Below are 17,375 nucleotides of genomic sequence, written 5' to 3'. Positions count from 1 at the left end.
TTTTGCTTTCCGAGATAATGTTCTCGACTTCCACACATTCTTCAAGGCTCCCAGAATTTTCGCCCCCTCCCCCACCCTATGATCCACTTCCGCTTCCATAGTTCCATCCGCTGCCAGATCCACTCCCAGATATCTAAAACACTTCACTTCCTCCAGTTTTTCTCCATTCAAACTCACCTCCCAATTGAATTGACCCTCAACCCTACTGTACCTAATTACCTTGCTCTTATTCACATTTACTCTTAACTTTCTTCTTTCACACACTTTACCAAACTCAGTCACCAGCTTCTGCAGTTTTTCACATGAATCAGCCACCAGCGCTGTATCATCAGCGAACAACAACTGACTCACTTTCCAAGCTCTCTCATCCCCAACAGACTTCATACTTGCCCCTCTTTCCAAAACTCTTGCATTCACCTCCCAAACAACCCCATCCATAAACAAATTAAACAACCATGGAGACATCACACACCCCTGCCGCAAACCTACATTCACTGAGAACCAATCACTTTCCTCTCTTCCTACACGTACACATGCCTTACATCCTCGATAAAAACTTTTCACTGCTTCTAACAACTTGCCTCCCACACCATATATTCTTAATACCTTCCACAGAGCATCTCTATCAACTCTATCATATGCCTTCTCCAGATCCATAAATGCTACATACAAATCCATTTGCTTTTCTAAGTATTTCTCACATACATTCTTCAAAGCAAACACTTGATCCACACATCCTCTACCACTTCTGAAACTACACTGCTCTTCCCCAATCTGATGCTCCGTACATGCCTTCACCCTCTCAATCAATACCCTCCCATATAATTTGCCAGGAATACTCAACAAACTTATACCTCTGTAATTTGAGCACTCACTCTTATCCCCTTTGCCTTTGTACAATGTCACTATGCACGCATTCCGCCAATCCTCAGGCACCTCACCATGAGTCATACATACATTAAATAACCTTACCAACCAGTCAACAATACAGTCACCCCCTTTTTTAATAAATTCCACTGCAATACCATCCAAACCTGCTGCCTTGCCGGCTTTCATCTTCCGCAAAGCTTTTACTACCTCTTCTCTGTTTACCAAATCATTTTCCCTAACCCTCGCACTTTGCACACCACCTCGACCAAAACACCCTATATCTGCCACTCTATCATCAAACACATTCAACAAACATTCAAAATACTCACTCCATCTCCTTCTCACATCACCACTACTTGTTATCACCTCCCCATTTGCGCCCTTCACTGAAGTTCCCATTTGCTCCCTTGTCTTACGCACTTTATTTACCTCCTTCCAGAACATCTTTTTATTCTCCCTAAAATTTAATGATACTCTCTCACCCCAACTCTCATTTGCCCTTTTTTTCACCTCTTGCACCTTTCTCTTGACCTCCTGTCTCTTTCTTTTATACGTCTCCCACTCAATTTCATTTTTTCCCTGCAAAAATCGTCCAAATGCCTCTCTCTTCTCTTTCACTAATACTCTTACTTCTTCATCCCACCACTCACTACCCTTTCTAATCAACCCACCTCCCACTCTTCTCATGCCACAAGCATCTTTTGCGCAATCCATCACTGATTCCCTAAATACATCCCATTCCTCCCCCACTCCCCTTACTTCCATTGTTCTCACCTTTTTCCATTCTGTACTCAGTCTCTCCTGGTACTTCCTCACACAAGTCTCCTTCCTAAGCTCACTTACTCTCACCACCCTCTTCACCCCAACATTCACTCTTCTTTTCTGAAAACCCATACAAATCTTCACCTTAGCCTCCACAAGATAATGATCAGACATCCCTCCAGTTGCACCTCTCAGCACATTAACATCCAAAAGTCTCTCTTTCGCGCGCCTGTCAATTAACACATAATCCAATAACGCTCTCTGGCCATCTCTCCTACTTACATAAGTATACTTATGTATATCTCGCTTTTTAAACCAGGTATTCCCAATCATCAGTCCTTTTTCAGCACATAAATCTACAAGCTCTTCACCATTTCCATTTACAACACTGAACACCCCATGTATACCAATTATTCCCTCAATTGCCACATTACTCACCTTTGCATTCAAATCACCCAACACTATAACCCGGTCTCGTGCATCAAAACCACTAACACACTCATTCAGCTGCTCCCAAAACACTTGCCTCTCATGATCTTTCTTCTCATGCCCAGGTGCATATGCACCAATAATCACCCATCTCTCTCCATCAACTTTCAGTTTTACCCATATTAATCGAGAATTTACTTTCTTACATTCTATCACATACTTCCACAACTCCTGTTTCAGGAGTACTGCTACTCCTTCCCTTGCTCTTGTCCTCTCACTAACCCCTGACTTTACTCCCAAGACATTCCCAAACCACTCTTCCCCTTTACCCTTGAGCTTCGTTTCACTCAGAGCCAAAACATCCAGGTTCCTTTCCTCAAACATACTACCTATCTCTCCTTTTTTCACATCTTGGTTACATCCACACACATTTAGGCACCCCAATCTGAGCCTTCGAGGAGGATGAGCACTCCCCGCGTGACTCCTTCTTCTGTTTCCCATTTTAGAAAATTAAAAAAAATACAAGGAGGGGAGGATTTCCGGCCCCCCGCTCCCGTCCCCTCTAGTCGCTTTCTACGACACGCGAGGAATGTGTGGGAAGTATTCTTTCACCCCTATCCCCAGGGATATTATACATATATATATATATATACACACACACACATACATACACACACGCACATATACACACACACACACATACATATATATACATGTGAAAAATGTAAGAAACAATTTAGAAAACTGAAACTTCTAGCTTGAAATGAAATGAAAAAATGAATGTCACATAATGGTTCAACCTCTGGCTATGGAAAGGAAATGTTTAATTTATTTACACAAACGTCAATAGTAGTTCTCATCAATTTAACCACTGTATCAATAAGCTTCAATGTCTAAGCTACATTTTTTCCAATTTCACTATTTTCTTGTCAAAGCACCATGTATGAAAACTATCACTCCAGTAACACAACTATAAACATTTACTTCCCCTTTAAAAATTTTTTTTTATTTTTTCATACTATTCACCATTTCCCGCATTAGCAAGGTAGCGTTAAGAACAGAGGACTGGGCCTTAGAGGGAATATTCTCACCTGGCCCCCTTCTCTGTTCCTTCTTTTGGAAAATTGAAAAAAAAAAAAAAAAAATGAGAGGGAAGGATTTCCAGCCCCCCGCTCCCTTCCCTTTTAGTCGCCTTCTACGACACGCAGGGAATACGTGGGAAGTATTCTTTCTCCCCTATCCCCAGGGATATATATATATATATATATATATTATTATTTTTATTATTTTGCTTTGTCGCTGTCTCCCGCGTTTGCAAGGTAGCGCAAGGAAACAGACGAAAGAAATAGCCCAACCCACCCCCATACACATGTATATACACACACCGTCCACACACGCAAATATACATACCTATACATCTCAATGTACACATTTATATACACACACAGACACATACATATATACCCATGCACACAATTCACACTCTGCCTTTATTCTTTCCCATCGCCACCTCACCACACATGGAATACCATCCCCCTCCCCCCTCATGTGTGTGGGGTAGCACTAGGAAAAGACAACAAAGGCCTTATTTGTTCACACTCAGTCTCTAGCTGTCATGCAATAATGCCCAAAACCACAGCTCCCTTTCCATATCCAGGCCCCACACAGCTTTCCATGGTTTACCCCAGACGCTTCACATGCCCTGATTCAATCCACTGCCAGCACGTCCTTGCCTGCCTTTCTCCCTCCTGCATGTTCAGGCCCCGATCACACAAAATCTTTTTCACTCCATCTTTCCACCTCCAATTTGGTCTCCCACTTCTCCTCGTTCCCTCCACCTCCGACACATATATTCTCTTGGTCAATCTTTCCTCACTCATTCTCTCCATGTGCCCAAACCATTTCAAAACACCCTCTTCTGCTCTCTCAACCACGCTCTTTTAATTTCCACACATCTCTCTTACCCTTACGATACTTACTCGATCAAACCACCTCACACCACACATTGTCCTCAAACATCTCATTTCCAGCACATCCATCCTCCTGCGCACAACTCTATCCATAGCCCATGCCTCGCAACCATACAACATTGTTGGAACCACTATTCCTTCAAACTACCCATTTTTGCTTTCCGAGATAATGTTCTCGACTTCCACACATTCTTCAAGGCTCCCAGGATTTTTGCCCCCTCCCCCACCCTATAATTCACTTCCACTTCCATGGTTCCATCCGCTGCCAGATCCACTCCCAGATATCTAAAACACTTTACTTCCTCCAGTTTTTTCTCCATTCAAACTTACCTCCCAATTGACTTGACCCTCAACCCTACTGTACCTAATAACCTTGCTCTTATTCACATTCACTCTTACCTTTCTTCTTTCACACACTTTACCAAACTCAGTCACCAGCTTCTGCAGTTTCTCACATGAATCAGCCACCAGCGCTCTATCATCAGCGAACAACAACTGACTCACTTCCCAAGCTCTCTCATCCACAACAGACTTCATTCTTGCCCCTCTTTCCAAAACTCTTGCATTCACCTCCCTAACAACCCCATCCATAAACAAATTAAACAACCATGGAGACATCACACACCCCTGCCGCAAACCTACATTCACTGAGAACCAATCACTTTCCTCTCTTCCTACACGTACACATGCCCTACATCCTCGATAAAAACTTTTCACTGCTTCTAACAACTTGCCTCCCACACCATATATTCTTAATACCTTCCACAGAGCATCTCTATCAACTCTATCATATGCCTTCTCCAGATTCATAAATGCTACATACAAATCCATTTGCTTTTCTAAGTATTTCTCACATACATTCTTCAAAGCAAACACCTGATCCACACATCCTCTACCACTTCTGAAACCACACTCTCTTCCCCAATCTGATGCTCCGTACATGCCTTCACCCTCTCAATCAATACCCTCCCATATAATTTCCCAGGAATACTCAACAAACTCATACCTCCACAATTTGAGCACTCACCCCCATCCCCCATGCCTCTGCACAACGGCACCATGCACGCACACCGCCAATCCTCAGGCACCTCATCATGAGTCATACATACATTAAATAACCTTACCAACCAGTCAACAATACAGTCACCCCCTTTTTTAATAAATTCCACTGCAATACCATATATATATATATATATATATATATATATATATATATATATATATATATATATATATTTATTTTGCTTTGTCGCTGTCTCCCGCGTTTGCGAGGTAGCGCAAGGAAACAGACGAAAGAAATGGCCCAACCCAACCCCATACACATGTATATACACACACGTCCAAACACGCAAATATACATACCTATAAATCTCAATGTACACATATATATACACACACAGACACATACATATATACCCATGCACACAATTCACACTGTCTGCCTTTATTCATTCCCATCGCCACCTCGCCACACATGGAATACCATCCCCCTCCCACCTCATGTGTGAAGGGTAGTGCTAGGAAAAGACAACAAAGGCCTCATTCGTTCACACTCAGTCTCTCGATGTTATGTAATAATGCACCAAAACCACAGCTCCCTTTCCACATCCAGGCCCCACACAACTTTCCATGGTTTACCCAGACGCTTCACCTGCCCTGGTTCAATCCACTGACAGCACGTCGACCCTGGTATACCACATCGTTCCAATTCACTCTATTCCTTGCACGCCTTTCACCCTCCTGCATGTTCAGGCCACGATCAATAAAAATCTTTTTCACTCCATCTTTCCACCTCCAATTTGGTCTCCAAATTCTCCTCGTTCCCTCCACCTCTGACACATGTATCCTCTTGGTAAATCTTTCCTCACTCATTCTCTCCTTGTGACCAAACCATTTCAAAACACCCTCTTCTGCTTTCTCAACCACACAGTTTTTATTACCACACATCTTTCTTACCCTATTATTACTTACTCGATCAAACCATCTTACACCACACATTGTCCTTAAACATCTCATTTCCAGCACATCCACCCTCCTCCACACAACTCTATCTATAGCCCACACCTTGCAACCATACAACATTGTTGGAACCACTATTCCTTCAAACATACCCATTTTTGCTTTCCAAATAATGTTCTCGACTTCCACATGTTCTTCAACGCTCCCAGAATTTTTGCCCCCCCTCCCCCACCCTATGATTCACTTCCACTTCCATGGTTCCATCCGCTGCCAGATCCACTCCCAGATATCTAAAACAAATCACTTTCTCAAGTTTTTCTCCATTCAAACTTACCTCCCAATTGACTTGACCCTCAACCCTACTGTACCTACTAACCTTGCTCTTATTCACATTTACTCTCAACTTTCTTCTTTCACACACTTTACCAAACTCAGTCACCAGCTTCTGCAGCTTCTCATATGAATCAGCCACCAGCGCTGTATCATCAGCGAACAACAACTGACTCACTTCCCAAGCTCTCTCATCCACAACAGACTTCATACTTGCCCCTCTTTCCAAAACTCTTGCATTCACCTCCCTAACAACCCCATCCATAAACAAATTAAACAACCATGGAGACATCACACACCCCTGCCGGAAACCTTCATTCACTGAGAACCAATCACTTTCCTCTCTTCCTACATGCACACATGCCTTACATCCTCGATAAAAACTTTTCACTGCTTCTAACAACTTGCCTCCCACACCATATATTCTTAATACCTTCCACAGAGCATCTCTATCAACTCTAACATATGCCTTCTCCAGATTCATAAATGCTACATACAAATCCATTTGCTTTTCTAAGTAATTTTCACATACATTCTTCAAAGCAAACACCTGATCCACACATCCTCTACCACTTCTGAAACCACACAGCTCTTCCCCAATCTGATGCTCTGTACATGCCTTCACCCTCTCAATCAATACCCTTCCATATAATTTCCCAGGAATACTCAACAAACTTATACCTCCGTAATTTGAGCACTCACCTTTGTCCCCTTTGCCTCTGTTCAGTGGCACTATGCAAGCATTCTGCCAATCCTCAGGCACCTCACCATGAGTCATACATACATTAAATAACATTACCAACCAGTCAACAATACAGCCACTCCCTTTTTTAATAAATTCCGCTGCAATACCATCCAAACCTGCTGCCTTGCCAGCTTTCATCATCTGCAAAGCTTTTACTACCTCTTCTCTGTTTACCAAATCATTTCCCTAACCCTCTCACTTTGCACACCACCTCGACCAAAACACCCTATACCTGCCACTCTATCATCAAACACATTCAACAAAGCTTCAAAATACTCACTCCATCTCCTCACATCACCAATACTAGTTATCACCTCCCCATTAGCCCCCTTCACTAAAGTTCCCATTTGTTCCCTTGTCTTACGCACTTTATTTACCTCCTTCAAAAACATCTTTTATTCTCCCTAAAATTCAATGATACTCTCACCCCAACTCTCATTTGCCCTCTTTTTCACCTCTTGCACCTTTCTCTTGACCTCCTGCCTCTTTCTTTAATACATCTCCCACTCATTTGCATTATTTCCCTGCAAAAATCGTCCAAATGCCTCTCTCTTCTCTTTCACTAATAATCTTACTTCTTCATCCCACCACTTACTACCCTTTCAAATCTGCCTACCTCCCACGCTTCTCATGCCACAAGCATCTTTTGCACAAGCCATCAATGCTTCCCTAAATACATCCCATTCCTCCCTCACTACCCTTTCCTCCTTTGTTCTCACCTTTCTCCATTCTGTACTCATCTCTCCTGGTACTTCCTCACACAAGTCTCTTTCCCAAGCTCACTTACTCTCACCACTCTCTTCACCCCAACATTCTCTCTTCTTTTCTGAAAACCTCTACAAATCTTCACCTTTGCCTCCACACGATAACGATCAGACATCCATCCAGTTGCACCTCTCAGGACATTAACATACAAAAGTGTCTCTTTCGTGCGCCTATCAATTAACACATAATCCAATAAAGCTCTCTGGCCATTTCTCTTACTTACATACGTATATTATATACATATCTCTCTTTAACCCAGGTATTCCCATTCACCAGTCCTTTTTCAGCACATAGATCTACAAGCTCTTCACCATTTCCATTTACAACACTGAACACCCCATGTATACCAATTATTCCCTCAACTGCCACATTACTCACCTTTGCATTCAAATCACCCATCACTATAACCTGGTCTCATGCATCAAAACCGCTAACACACTCATTCAGCTGCTCCCAAAACACTTGCCTCTTATGATCTTTCTTCTCATGTCCAGGTGCATATGCACCAATAATCACCCATCTCTCTCCATCAACTTTCAGTTTTACCCATATCAATCTAGAGTTTACTTTCTTACACTCTATCACATACTCCTACCACTCCTGTTTCAGGAGTAGTACTACTCCTTCCCTTGCTCTTGTCATCTCACTAACCCCTGACTTTACTCCCAAGACATTCCCAAACCACTCTTCCCCTTTACCCTTGAGCTTCGTTTCACTCAGAGCCAAAACGTCCAGGTTCCTTTCCTCAAACATACTACCTATCTTTCCTTTTTTCTCTTCTTGGTTACATCCACACACATTTAGACACCCCAATCTGAGCCTTCAAGAAGGATGAGGACTCCCTGCGTGTCCTTTTTCTGTTTCCCCTTTTAGAAAGTTAAAATACAAGGAGGGGAGGGTTTCTAGCTCCCTGCTCCCGTCCCCTTTAGTCGCCTTCTACAACACATGAGGAATGCGTGGGAAGTATTTTTTCTCCCCTATCCCCAGATATATATATATATATATATATATATATATATATTATATTCCCTGGGGATAGGGGAGAAAGAATACTTCCCACGTATTCCCTGCGTGTCGTAGAAGGCGACTAAAAGGGAAGGGAGCGGGGGGCTGGAAATCCTCCAAAGGCCCAGTCCTCTGTTCTTAACGCTACCTTGCTATCGCGGGAAATAGCGAATAGTATGAAAAAAAAAAAAAAAAAAAATATATATATATATAATATATATATATATATATATATATATATATATATATATATATATATATATAAATATATATATATATATAATGAAAAAAATTAAATTACCTAAAGAAAATTTATAAAAAGTTCTCACAATACCTTTCCATAGTACATGTTGTACAAACAGTTTCTATCCACAGACTGGTCACAAAGAATTATAGCATTGGTATGAACAACCCGTTCCAAAGGCTTCAGGATGCGCACAAACCTCTGACGTGAGGAGCTCCCAGGCTCAGGCTCAGAAGCAAACAATCGATAAGATTTCATTTTCCGGTCATATAGACCCAAAATCTCCACCTGAAAAGAACAAGGATAATAAAGCTTGGAGAAAAAAAAAAAAAACCCTGAAACTTCTACTTACAGTAAAAGTTTCATGATAATCATAATCATACAATCCCAGAACCCCTTTTATGTGGCTGCTACTGGTCTCCCTTCGAACAAGAAGTTCCTTCACTCCACAGTAATCCTTTCATTTACTGACAGTGATACAGCATTGCTGAAAGTGACTTTCCATTTGTGGTACAACCACATGGATGTGTCATTTAACATTTTCATGTCTGCCATTTCCTGCATCAGCAAGGTACCATAAAAAAGATATGAACAAAATAGCCTCATTAGCAATCATCCACACTCAAGCTGTCCCACATATTGTGCATAAACCAAAGCCCTCTACTCACAATCAGGCACTAAAGACCTTTCTGAGGTTCCCCCAGTGCTTCATATGCATTGGTTCAGCCTACTGAGCAAGTTGTCTCCTGTATGCCACATCACTTCAATTCACTCTATTCCTTGCATGCCTCAACTTCCCCACATCTTCAGGTTCAGCACCTTCAAAGCATAATTAACTTCATACTTCCACTTACCCCCATGGTTGCAGCCCCCTTCCTTGTTCCCTCCACCTCTGACGTGTACAATTTAAGTCATCCTCTCTATACGTCAAAGCCATTTCCGTACACCCTCTTCAGCTCTCTCATACATACTCCTCCTATTACTAAATCCCTCTCTTACCCTATTTTTTCTTATTCGATCAACCCTTCCAACATCACATATTATCATCCCACATTTAATTTCCAGTACATTCACCCAACCTTTACATTTTTGTCTAAGGCCCGTGCCTAACATCCATACAGCAGTGATGGATCCACTATACCATTAAACATACCTGACTCTGCCCTTAAACACAGTGACCTCTCTTTCCAAATATTCTTCAGTGTCCATGACTTTTGCCCCACCCCCCCAACCCTATTGCTCACTTCTAGTTCCATGGTTCCATTTGCTACCATATCCAGATCTGCTGAGATTTTCCAAAAAGAGGAAAAGATATGGGAGAGATGAAGGTGGTGAAACAGTGAGTTTGGAAAAGAGATGTGAGGAGACGCATTAAAAGAGATTTACAGTAAAACAGCAAAAGGTGAGAGTAAATGAAGCAAGGGCAGTGGAAGAGGAATGGGAGTTATCTTTAGAGCAGTGCTGGCATATGTGACAGACGTGTGTGGCATGCAGAAGATGGGCAGGTGAGAAAGGGCAGTGAATGGTGGGATGACGAAGTAAAGTTGCTTTTGAAAGAGAAAAGAGAGGCATATGGGTGTTGGTACTTCCAAGAAAGCCATGCAAATGACTGGGAGATGTGTGGAAGAAAGTGGCAGGACATCAAGATGTATGTGCAGGGATTGAAAAGGAGGGCAGGTGAAACTTGAGGTGAGCAAGTATCAGAAAACTTCATGGAGAATAAGATGTTCTGGAAGGTTAATAGTGTGAGAAAAGCAAGGGAACAAATAAGAACATTGGAAAAGGGTTAAATGGGGAAAGTAGTAGCATGTAGTGATGAACTGAGGAGGAAATGAATGAGTATCTTGAAGGACTGTTGAATGGTTTAATGATAGGGTGGCAGATGTAAAGTGTTTGGGTCAGGGTGGTATGTGAAGTGTTTGGGTCAGGGTGGTACGTTAAGTGAGTCAAAGAGAGTGATTTTGTGAAGACAGAAGAGGTGCTGAAAGCCTTGTGTAAGATGAAATGTGGCAAGGCAGCTAGAGTGGATGGCATAACAACTGAATCTCTTACGAGAGGGGGGGTGTGTGTGCTGTTGATTTATTCGTAAGTATTTTCAATATATATATGCATGGGTCAAGGTGAGATACTTTGTGGAAGGTCTAAAGAATATACAATGTGGGAGGAAAGCTACTAAAAGTAGTGAGAAGTTTTTATCAAGTTTAAGGCTCATGTGCAAGTAGGATGAGAGTGAATGGTTCCAAGTAAAAGTTGGTCTATGGCTGGGGTGTATGATGTCACCATGGTTGTTCATTTGCTTAGGGATGAGGTAGTGAGGGAGGTAAATGCGAGAATTTTGGAGAGAGGGGTGAATATGCAGTATATGTAAAATGAGTGGGCCTGGAAAGTGTCTGTTCTTGTCTGCTGATGATACAGCACTGGTGGTGGATTTGTATGAGAAACTGCAGAAGTTGGTGATTGAATCTGGAAATGTCTGAAAAGAGAAAGTTGAGAGTGACTGTGAATAAATGCAATGTTATTAGGTTCAGCAGGGTTGAGGGACAGGTTAGTTTGGGGTGTGAGTGTGAATGGGGAAAATTGGAGGAGATGAAGTGTTTAAGATAATTGGGAGCAGCCATGGCAGCAAATGGAACTATGGAAGTGAAAGTGAGTCATAGGATGGGGGAGGGGATGGAGGTTCTGGAAGCACTGAAGAAAGTGCGGAGAGGCAGAACGTTATCTTGGAGGGCAAAAATGGGTATGTGTGAAGATATAGTAATCCGAACTAAATCATATGGATGCAAAGCATGGGCTATAGATCAGGCTATGCAGAGAATGGTGGATGTATCTGATATGAAATGTTTGAGGACAATAAGTGGTGTCAAAACCTTTGCCCCCTCCCCCACCCTTTGACTCACTTCCAATTCCACAGTTCTATTCACTAACAAGTCTACTTCCAGATATCTAGAATATAAAATACTTCACTTCCTCCAGTTTTTCTCCTTTCAAACTTACATCCCTAGTAACTTGTCCCTCAACCCTGTTATCTATATCTCTGATGCCTGTTCCAAATGGAACCCCCTCAAAGGGATGGCCACAAAAACAAAGTCTCCATAACTAAAGAACTCCAGTTACACTCCTTAAGTCTTTATTGCCTCACCCTTAACAGGCCACTGGCAGAGGGCAAGTCTAAGCAGTGTTTGCAAAGGCTCCTACCTAATGTTCCCACTGACTACTTCTATCTACTGCTCCTATCTACAACTTCTATTCTCTTCATCAATTCCCAATTAGTGATGGAATATGCTGGAAAGGCTAACCACAAACTACTATGCATATTTTTTGATCTAATGGGGAGCTGTCAGTAGGTGACCTATTCTACATGTTGATAGTGAAAGAAGTTACTGACAGAAGGAAGGTATGTCTGGACACACCAAGAGGAAGATGGTAGATCAGACTGCTGATACCATAGATAGAAGTAAGTTGAGAGGCGGCAGTTAGATGATGGTTCAAAACATACTCTTACCTTAGTGACTGGCACAGTAGAGCCCCCAGCACCACTCACATTCCAGTGCGGCCTGTCATACGGGAGTAGCAGACGACCCTGCCATGGCGCCCACCGCTCGCTACAACAACCCGCCCTCAGGCACCAGTACCTTCCCTTGGAGCTTTGGGAGAACAGCCTAATCCAGTTCGCCACAAGAGCACAAAGGGGGAACCACCCTCACCAGCCCAACGGCTGACACCATATTTAAAAGGCAGGCCCGATTGCTAACCTGTGCTCTTGGACCACATCCTGTAAAGGGAGTGGGTCCAGGTTAGGGCTTTTACTGAGCACATTTCTAGGTCCCGGTAAGTAAGCCCTAACCCTCTGAGAGCACTCACACTTTCTTGGCACCATGTGCCATGCCAATTTAATGTGGCAGATGTCACATGGACAGTGCCTTTCTGGTGAAATCCCATACGCCCTGAAGGACTTCTGAGGTGCCGTAATAGCTGCACTTGTACTGATGTGCAGCTGAAACCACGAAATGGACAGCAGAGACTTGGGTGTTGATGATAAAAGCCTCTGTGCCTTTAGAAGCCACGATGTCTGGCTTCCTAAAGGACCCCACAATCAGAATGCAAGGCTCATGGGACACTTTGTACCCCTTCTGCCTCAATCGTCCAGCCAAATAGGCAATGATGTTATCATGCCTCTTTACCCTCCAACCATGGGTACGTGGGCACATCTGAGCGATATGCCCAAGCGTACAGGGCTTATGACATGTGTCACAGAGGCCGTTGATCTTGGGCCGGCCATTGGAAGCCCTGGCAGGGGTGGGTAAAGCGCCAATCCTCACTTGGACAGCCTTCACATAACCAGACCCGGACAGGAAGCGGTTCCCACTATTAACCCATCCACTAACCTGAGGCATAGTAGAAGACGGAGTGAGACCCACACCGTCAACAGTGCTGATCAGATTAGCCCTCCCTACATGATGGCATTTGAGTTTATGACTTGCCTACCGACCAGCAATGCATGTGGGTCCAGTCCAGTGCTGCAGCTTGCTCAACACTGCAGGCTCCCGGACAGCCGCCTGAATCACCGGGTTGGTCAAGATGAGTAATTTCTTGAACCTGGCTTGTTTATTTAGTCGGACAGTTAAGATTAAGTCTGGTATATCAAGCCCACCATCTCCTGCCGCCAAGTGGAAGTAAGCACGGGGTATGTCATGGGCTAGAGAGAGCCAACGGTGAACCGCGACTCGCACCTGTCTGTCCATGCATGCCAGCTGTGCCTTATGCACTTCCCCCAGTACCAAGCAATGCATGAGCTTTGGCACTAGGTGTCCCAAGAGTAACGCAATCAACCGTTGAGGTTTTAGAGGGGTTCTGGTGATGTTACGGAGCCCCTCTTCAACCAGGGCACCGTAGAATTTATGCCTTCCTCCTGCTCTGACCAGAAAGCCGAGGTACTTATAGTCGTCCTCAGCGTTCATGGAGCCGATAGCACTACCCAAGACTTGGAACATCCTACTTTTGCTGATGTACCAAGTCTTGCACTTTCCGTCAACCTCTATGCTGAGGGACCAACACTTTCCCTGGTTTACTCGAAGTCCACCCCCGGCAAGAGTCTGCCATAATGTGAATAGCCTCTTGCAGGCCAGTTGGCATCTTCCCCACCAAAACCAGATCATCGGCAAATGCCAGTGCTGACAACTTTTGGTCTCCGAACCCAATTCCTACACCAGATTCCTTAACCCTTGCAACTCTCTCGTCAATTACAAGGTTGAAAAGGATTGGTGATAGCGGATCACCCTGTTTGACCCCACGAGTCATATTAATCCTTTCCAACATCCCGCCACTGCCTTCAATATGAGTAAAGGCTCAGTTGTATGTCGACATAACATATGCCCTGATGAGGGAAGGAATGCCCTTCCATGACATGGCCCGCTCGATAGTGCTATGATTAACACTACTGAATGCTCTGGCCATGTCAAGGAATGCCAGGTGCACACCATGGGAGTGTGCCTGCGCATGACCGATGATCACATCCAGGATCATGAGGTTCTCAAGGCATCCATCCACAAGAACGAATGCCTTTTGAGCTCCATCAATCTGGACAAGGCTCAAGATGCGGCTGCTCAAGATCTCATGGAGCAGTCGGACTATGGCACAAGAGATCGTGATAGGCCTGTAGTCCTTAGGTTCTGTTGGGTTCAGTACCTTAGGAATCAGCACTGTACGATTTGCCTTGAATGGTTCTGGCAGCGTTGATGTGGCAAGCAACAGGTTATACATTTTACAGAGAATTCTTGGAGGAACGGACTTCAACAAATGAGTCGGTATTCCGTCACGACCAGGGGCAGCTGTCTTTGTGGCTTTGAGGTGGTGTGCTACCTCACCTACAGTAATAACCTCTGCTAGTTGTCCATGTTCTGAGTCGCAATCGGTAATGACACGCTCATCTGGCTCAGATGGGTACAAGAAGAGGGCTTGCCAATAGAGGTAGAGGCTTTCCGGCCCAACCAAAGTTGGCAGTACCTCCCAGTCACCTTTTAGGGCCAATCCAGTGGCCAAAGACTTATTCTGTCAGTAAAGTCTCTATACTTTCTGGTACTGTTCCTGCCTAAGCCAGTTTCCGCACAAAGGAACCTCCTCCATACGGCATACACTGCCAGAGTTCACTGACTGTCTTGGTCCATCTACCCCACGATTTCGGCAGTCTTGGGGTGAGCCACAGGAGCTAATCAGTTGCCTGGTATGCTCTGTAGCTACCCTGATAGCAGCAAGGCTGTCACCCTGACGCAAGTGGTTCAGGGCAACGTTTAAGACATCCCCGCCCCACAATAGTGTTACGGGGCCAGATCCGAGCGTGTCTCCGCAACAAAGGAAGCAATGGATTGGGATTGGGAACCCACGGAACGTCTGGGACAGAAAAAACTGTGGGATCGGCTTCACGGCCAGAAGCGGTAGGCTCCCCTCCTCCAATGACAGCCCCCTCTCCCGTACCTGTGAGGCTGTCACCACTGAAGTTGGTATGCACATGCCTACTTGCACATGGTGCTTCCTCCGGAACGCCAATCCGCGTGTTGCTTCCTGAAGTTGCCAGGACACGCCTCCCATCTGACATACTACCAGTCACCTTGCCTTCACCGGCTTCCTGGTGAAGATTTATGTCCAAAACCAGTTCCTGAACTCTGGTCTTATATGACGCTTTCCTTCAAAGGCCTTTGATCGCTTCGAACGTCCTAGAGGGAACAATCGCCTGTAACCACTGGTTCAGGCCTAGGCCAGCAACTAGTGAAGGACCAGCTGCCATATTCGCCTCTGTCCTAGTGAGGAGCTCTACTTCCTCATTAGTCCATAAGCCTTTGATAAGATGTGTCGTGTAGCCAACTCTTGGTGGAAAGAGTTGGGGTGTGCCTGCCTTTCATGGACCTGAAAGCTGGCAAAGGTGGTCCCACAATGTGGGCAAGTGGGAGAACGGTCGTCAGCCGCTCCCCTTTGGCTGTTATTGGCACCTGACATACCAACAGTGGCTGGTACACTAGTCCGTGGGGATTGGTTGTGTGTAGTGGGTGCCAAGGAACAAAACCAGTGACAAGGGTGGATGCTCCGATAGGGATCGCTCAGTACTGCCGCCTGAAGGAAGCACAGGACTGCAGTCAGGAGATGGAGGCAGCTGCTTTGCTTCAGTCCTGGGATTGCCCTATAATAGTTGTCCTACTGTACCAGTAAACGGAGCTGGACAACTTCCGACTCTCAGCTGTTGGTTGATATGTGCTGGATAATCAATCAACGAAGCTAGGGCTTTAAGTTCACAATCACTTAAGTTACTCAGCTTGGAAGGCTTTATAAAGTGAGCAATAATCCTTTTGCTACTCAGAGTTCCTACCTAATACTCCCGCCTACATGTTGTCAAGTGTTACATATGACACCTGCTAAACCTAGTATCCTTCCTCTTATTCACATTTACTCTCAACTTTCTCCTTTCACACACTTTTCCAGTCAATAACTTCTGCAGTTTCTCACTTGAATAATACAACTGGTGTACATACCTTTACAGCCTTTTTGGTACCATCTGCAGTGCTTGTGCCAAGACTGACAATTCCAAGTTCCACTGTTGTGCCATCAAAGCCGAAGTCGTAAACTTTATCTTGGAGCATGACAGAGCAAATACACCGCATGTACTGGTAAATCTTATTGATGAAGGATTTATCCACCTGGAATGTACAAGGAAAATTTTGAAAACACATCCTGCTCTCTCTTCCTTCATTAAATTACTCTTCTCAATAAACATCTCACAGTGACATCATACAACTAAGGAAAATTACCCAAAAAGAAGAAAATACAGTTTGATGCCATACAATGCTACAATGGCAGTCTCTCAGACTTTAAGAGATATGTAAATCATGTAAACCAGGCCTTTCTCATAAAACTTAGTTCCTTTCATTCCACTGTAAGTGTCTCGGTAAATATCAAATGTATCCTAGCATATCCTGAGTACGGTACTTCTAAATACAAAAATAAAATTAAGTTTTATCATTTTTGTTTTCCATTTGAAGAAGGCACCTGAGACTTGGTGGAATGCATTTGTGTTACCACTGTATAAGAGATATAAGCTTGTTGAGTGTACCTAGTTAGTTGTATGGGAGAGTGGGGACAGAGAGGGTGAAAGCAAATTCTTTTGTGTTTGCACCTGTTTTCTGTTTTCATACAACCAGGAGACTGTTTTCTTGTTTGATCATTATTTTTATGTTGTTTTTCTTCCTTGACATTAATGTGAGGGAGATTTATATTTGCCTGGTGTTTTTACAGAGGATCACACTGGGAA

General features: G+C 43.9%; 1 protein-coding gene across 4 annotated transcripts in view; it reads right to left on the bottom strand.

Moving 5' to 3' along the window:
- LOC139754812 (uncharacterized) overlaps positions 1-17,375 on the bottom strand; it is a 218,887-nt gene that overhangs the window by 93,227 nt on the left and 108,285 nt on the right. For all 4 annotated transcript variants that reach the window (XM_071672651.1, XM_071672652.1, XM_071672653.1 and 1 more), the window contains 2 exons: positions 16,600-16,764; positions 9,170-9,367 (listed from right to left, as the gene is read on the bottom strand). In XM_071672651.1, coding sequence (XP_071528752.1) covers positions 9,170-9,367; positions 16,600-16,764 — 363 coding nt within the window. The remainder of the gene's footprint in view (positions 1-9,169; positions 9,368-16,599; positions 16,765-17,375) is intronic.

The sequence above is a fragment of the Panulirus ornatus genome, chromosome 17 (genome assembly GCF_036320965.1).
Source record: "Panulirus ornatus isolate Po-2019 chromosome 17, ASM3632096v1, whole genome shotgun sequence".
NCBI lineage: Eukaryota > Metazoa > Arthropoda > Malacostraca > Decapoda > Palinuridae > Panulirus > Panulirus ornatus.
This window is presented reverse-complemented; position numbering and strand designations above follow the sequence as displayed.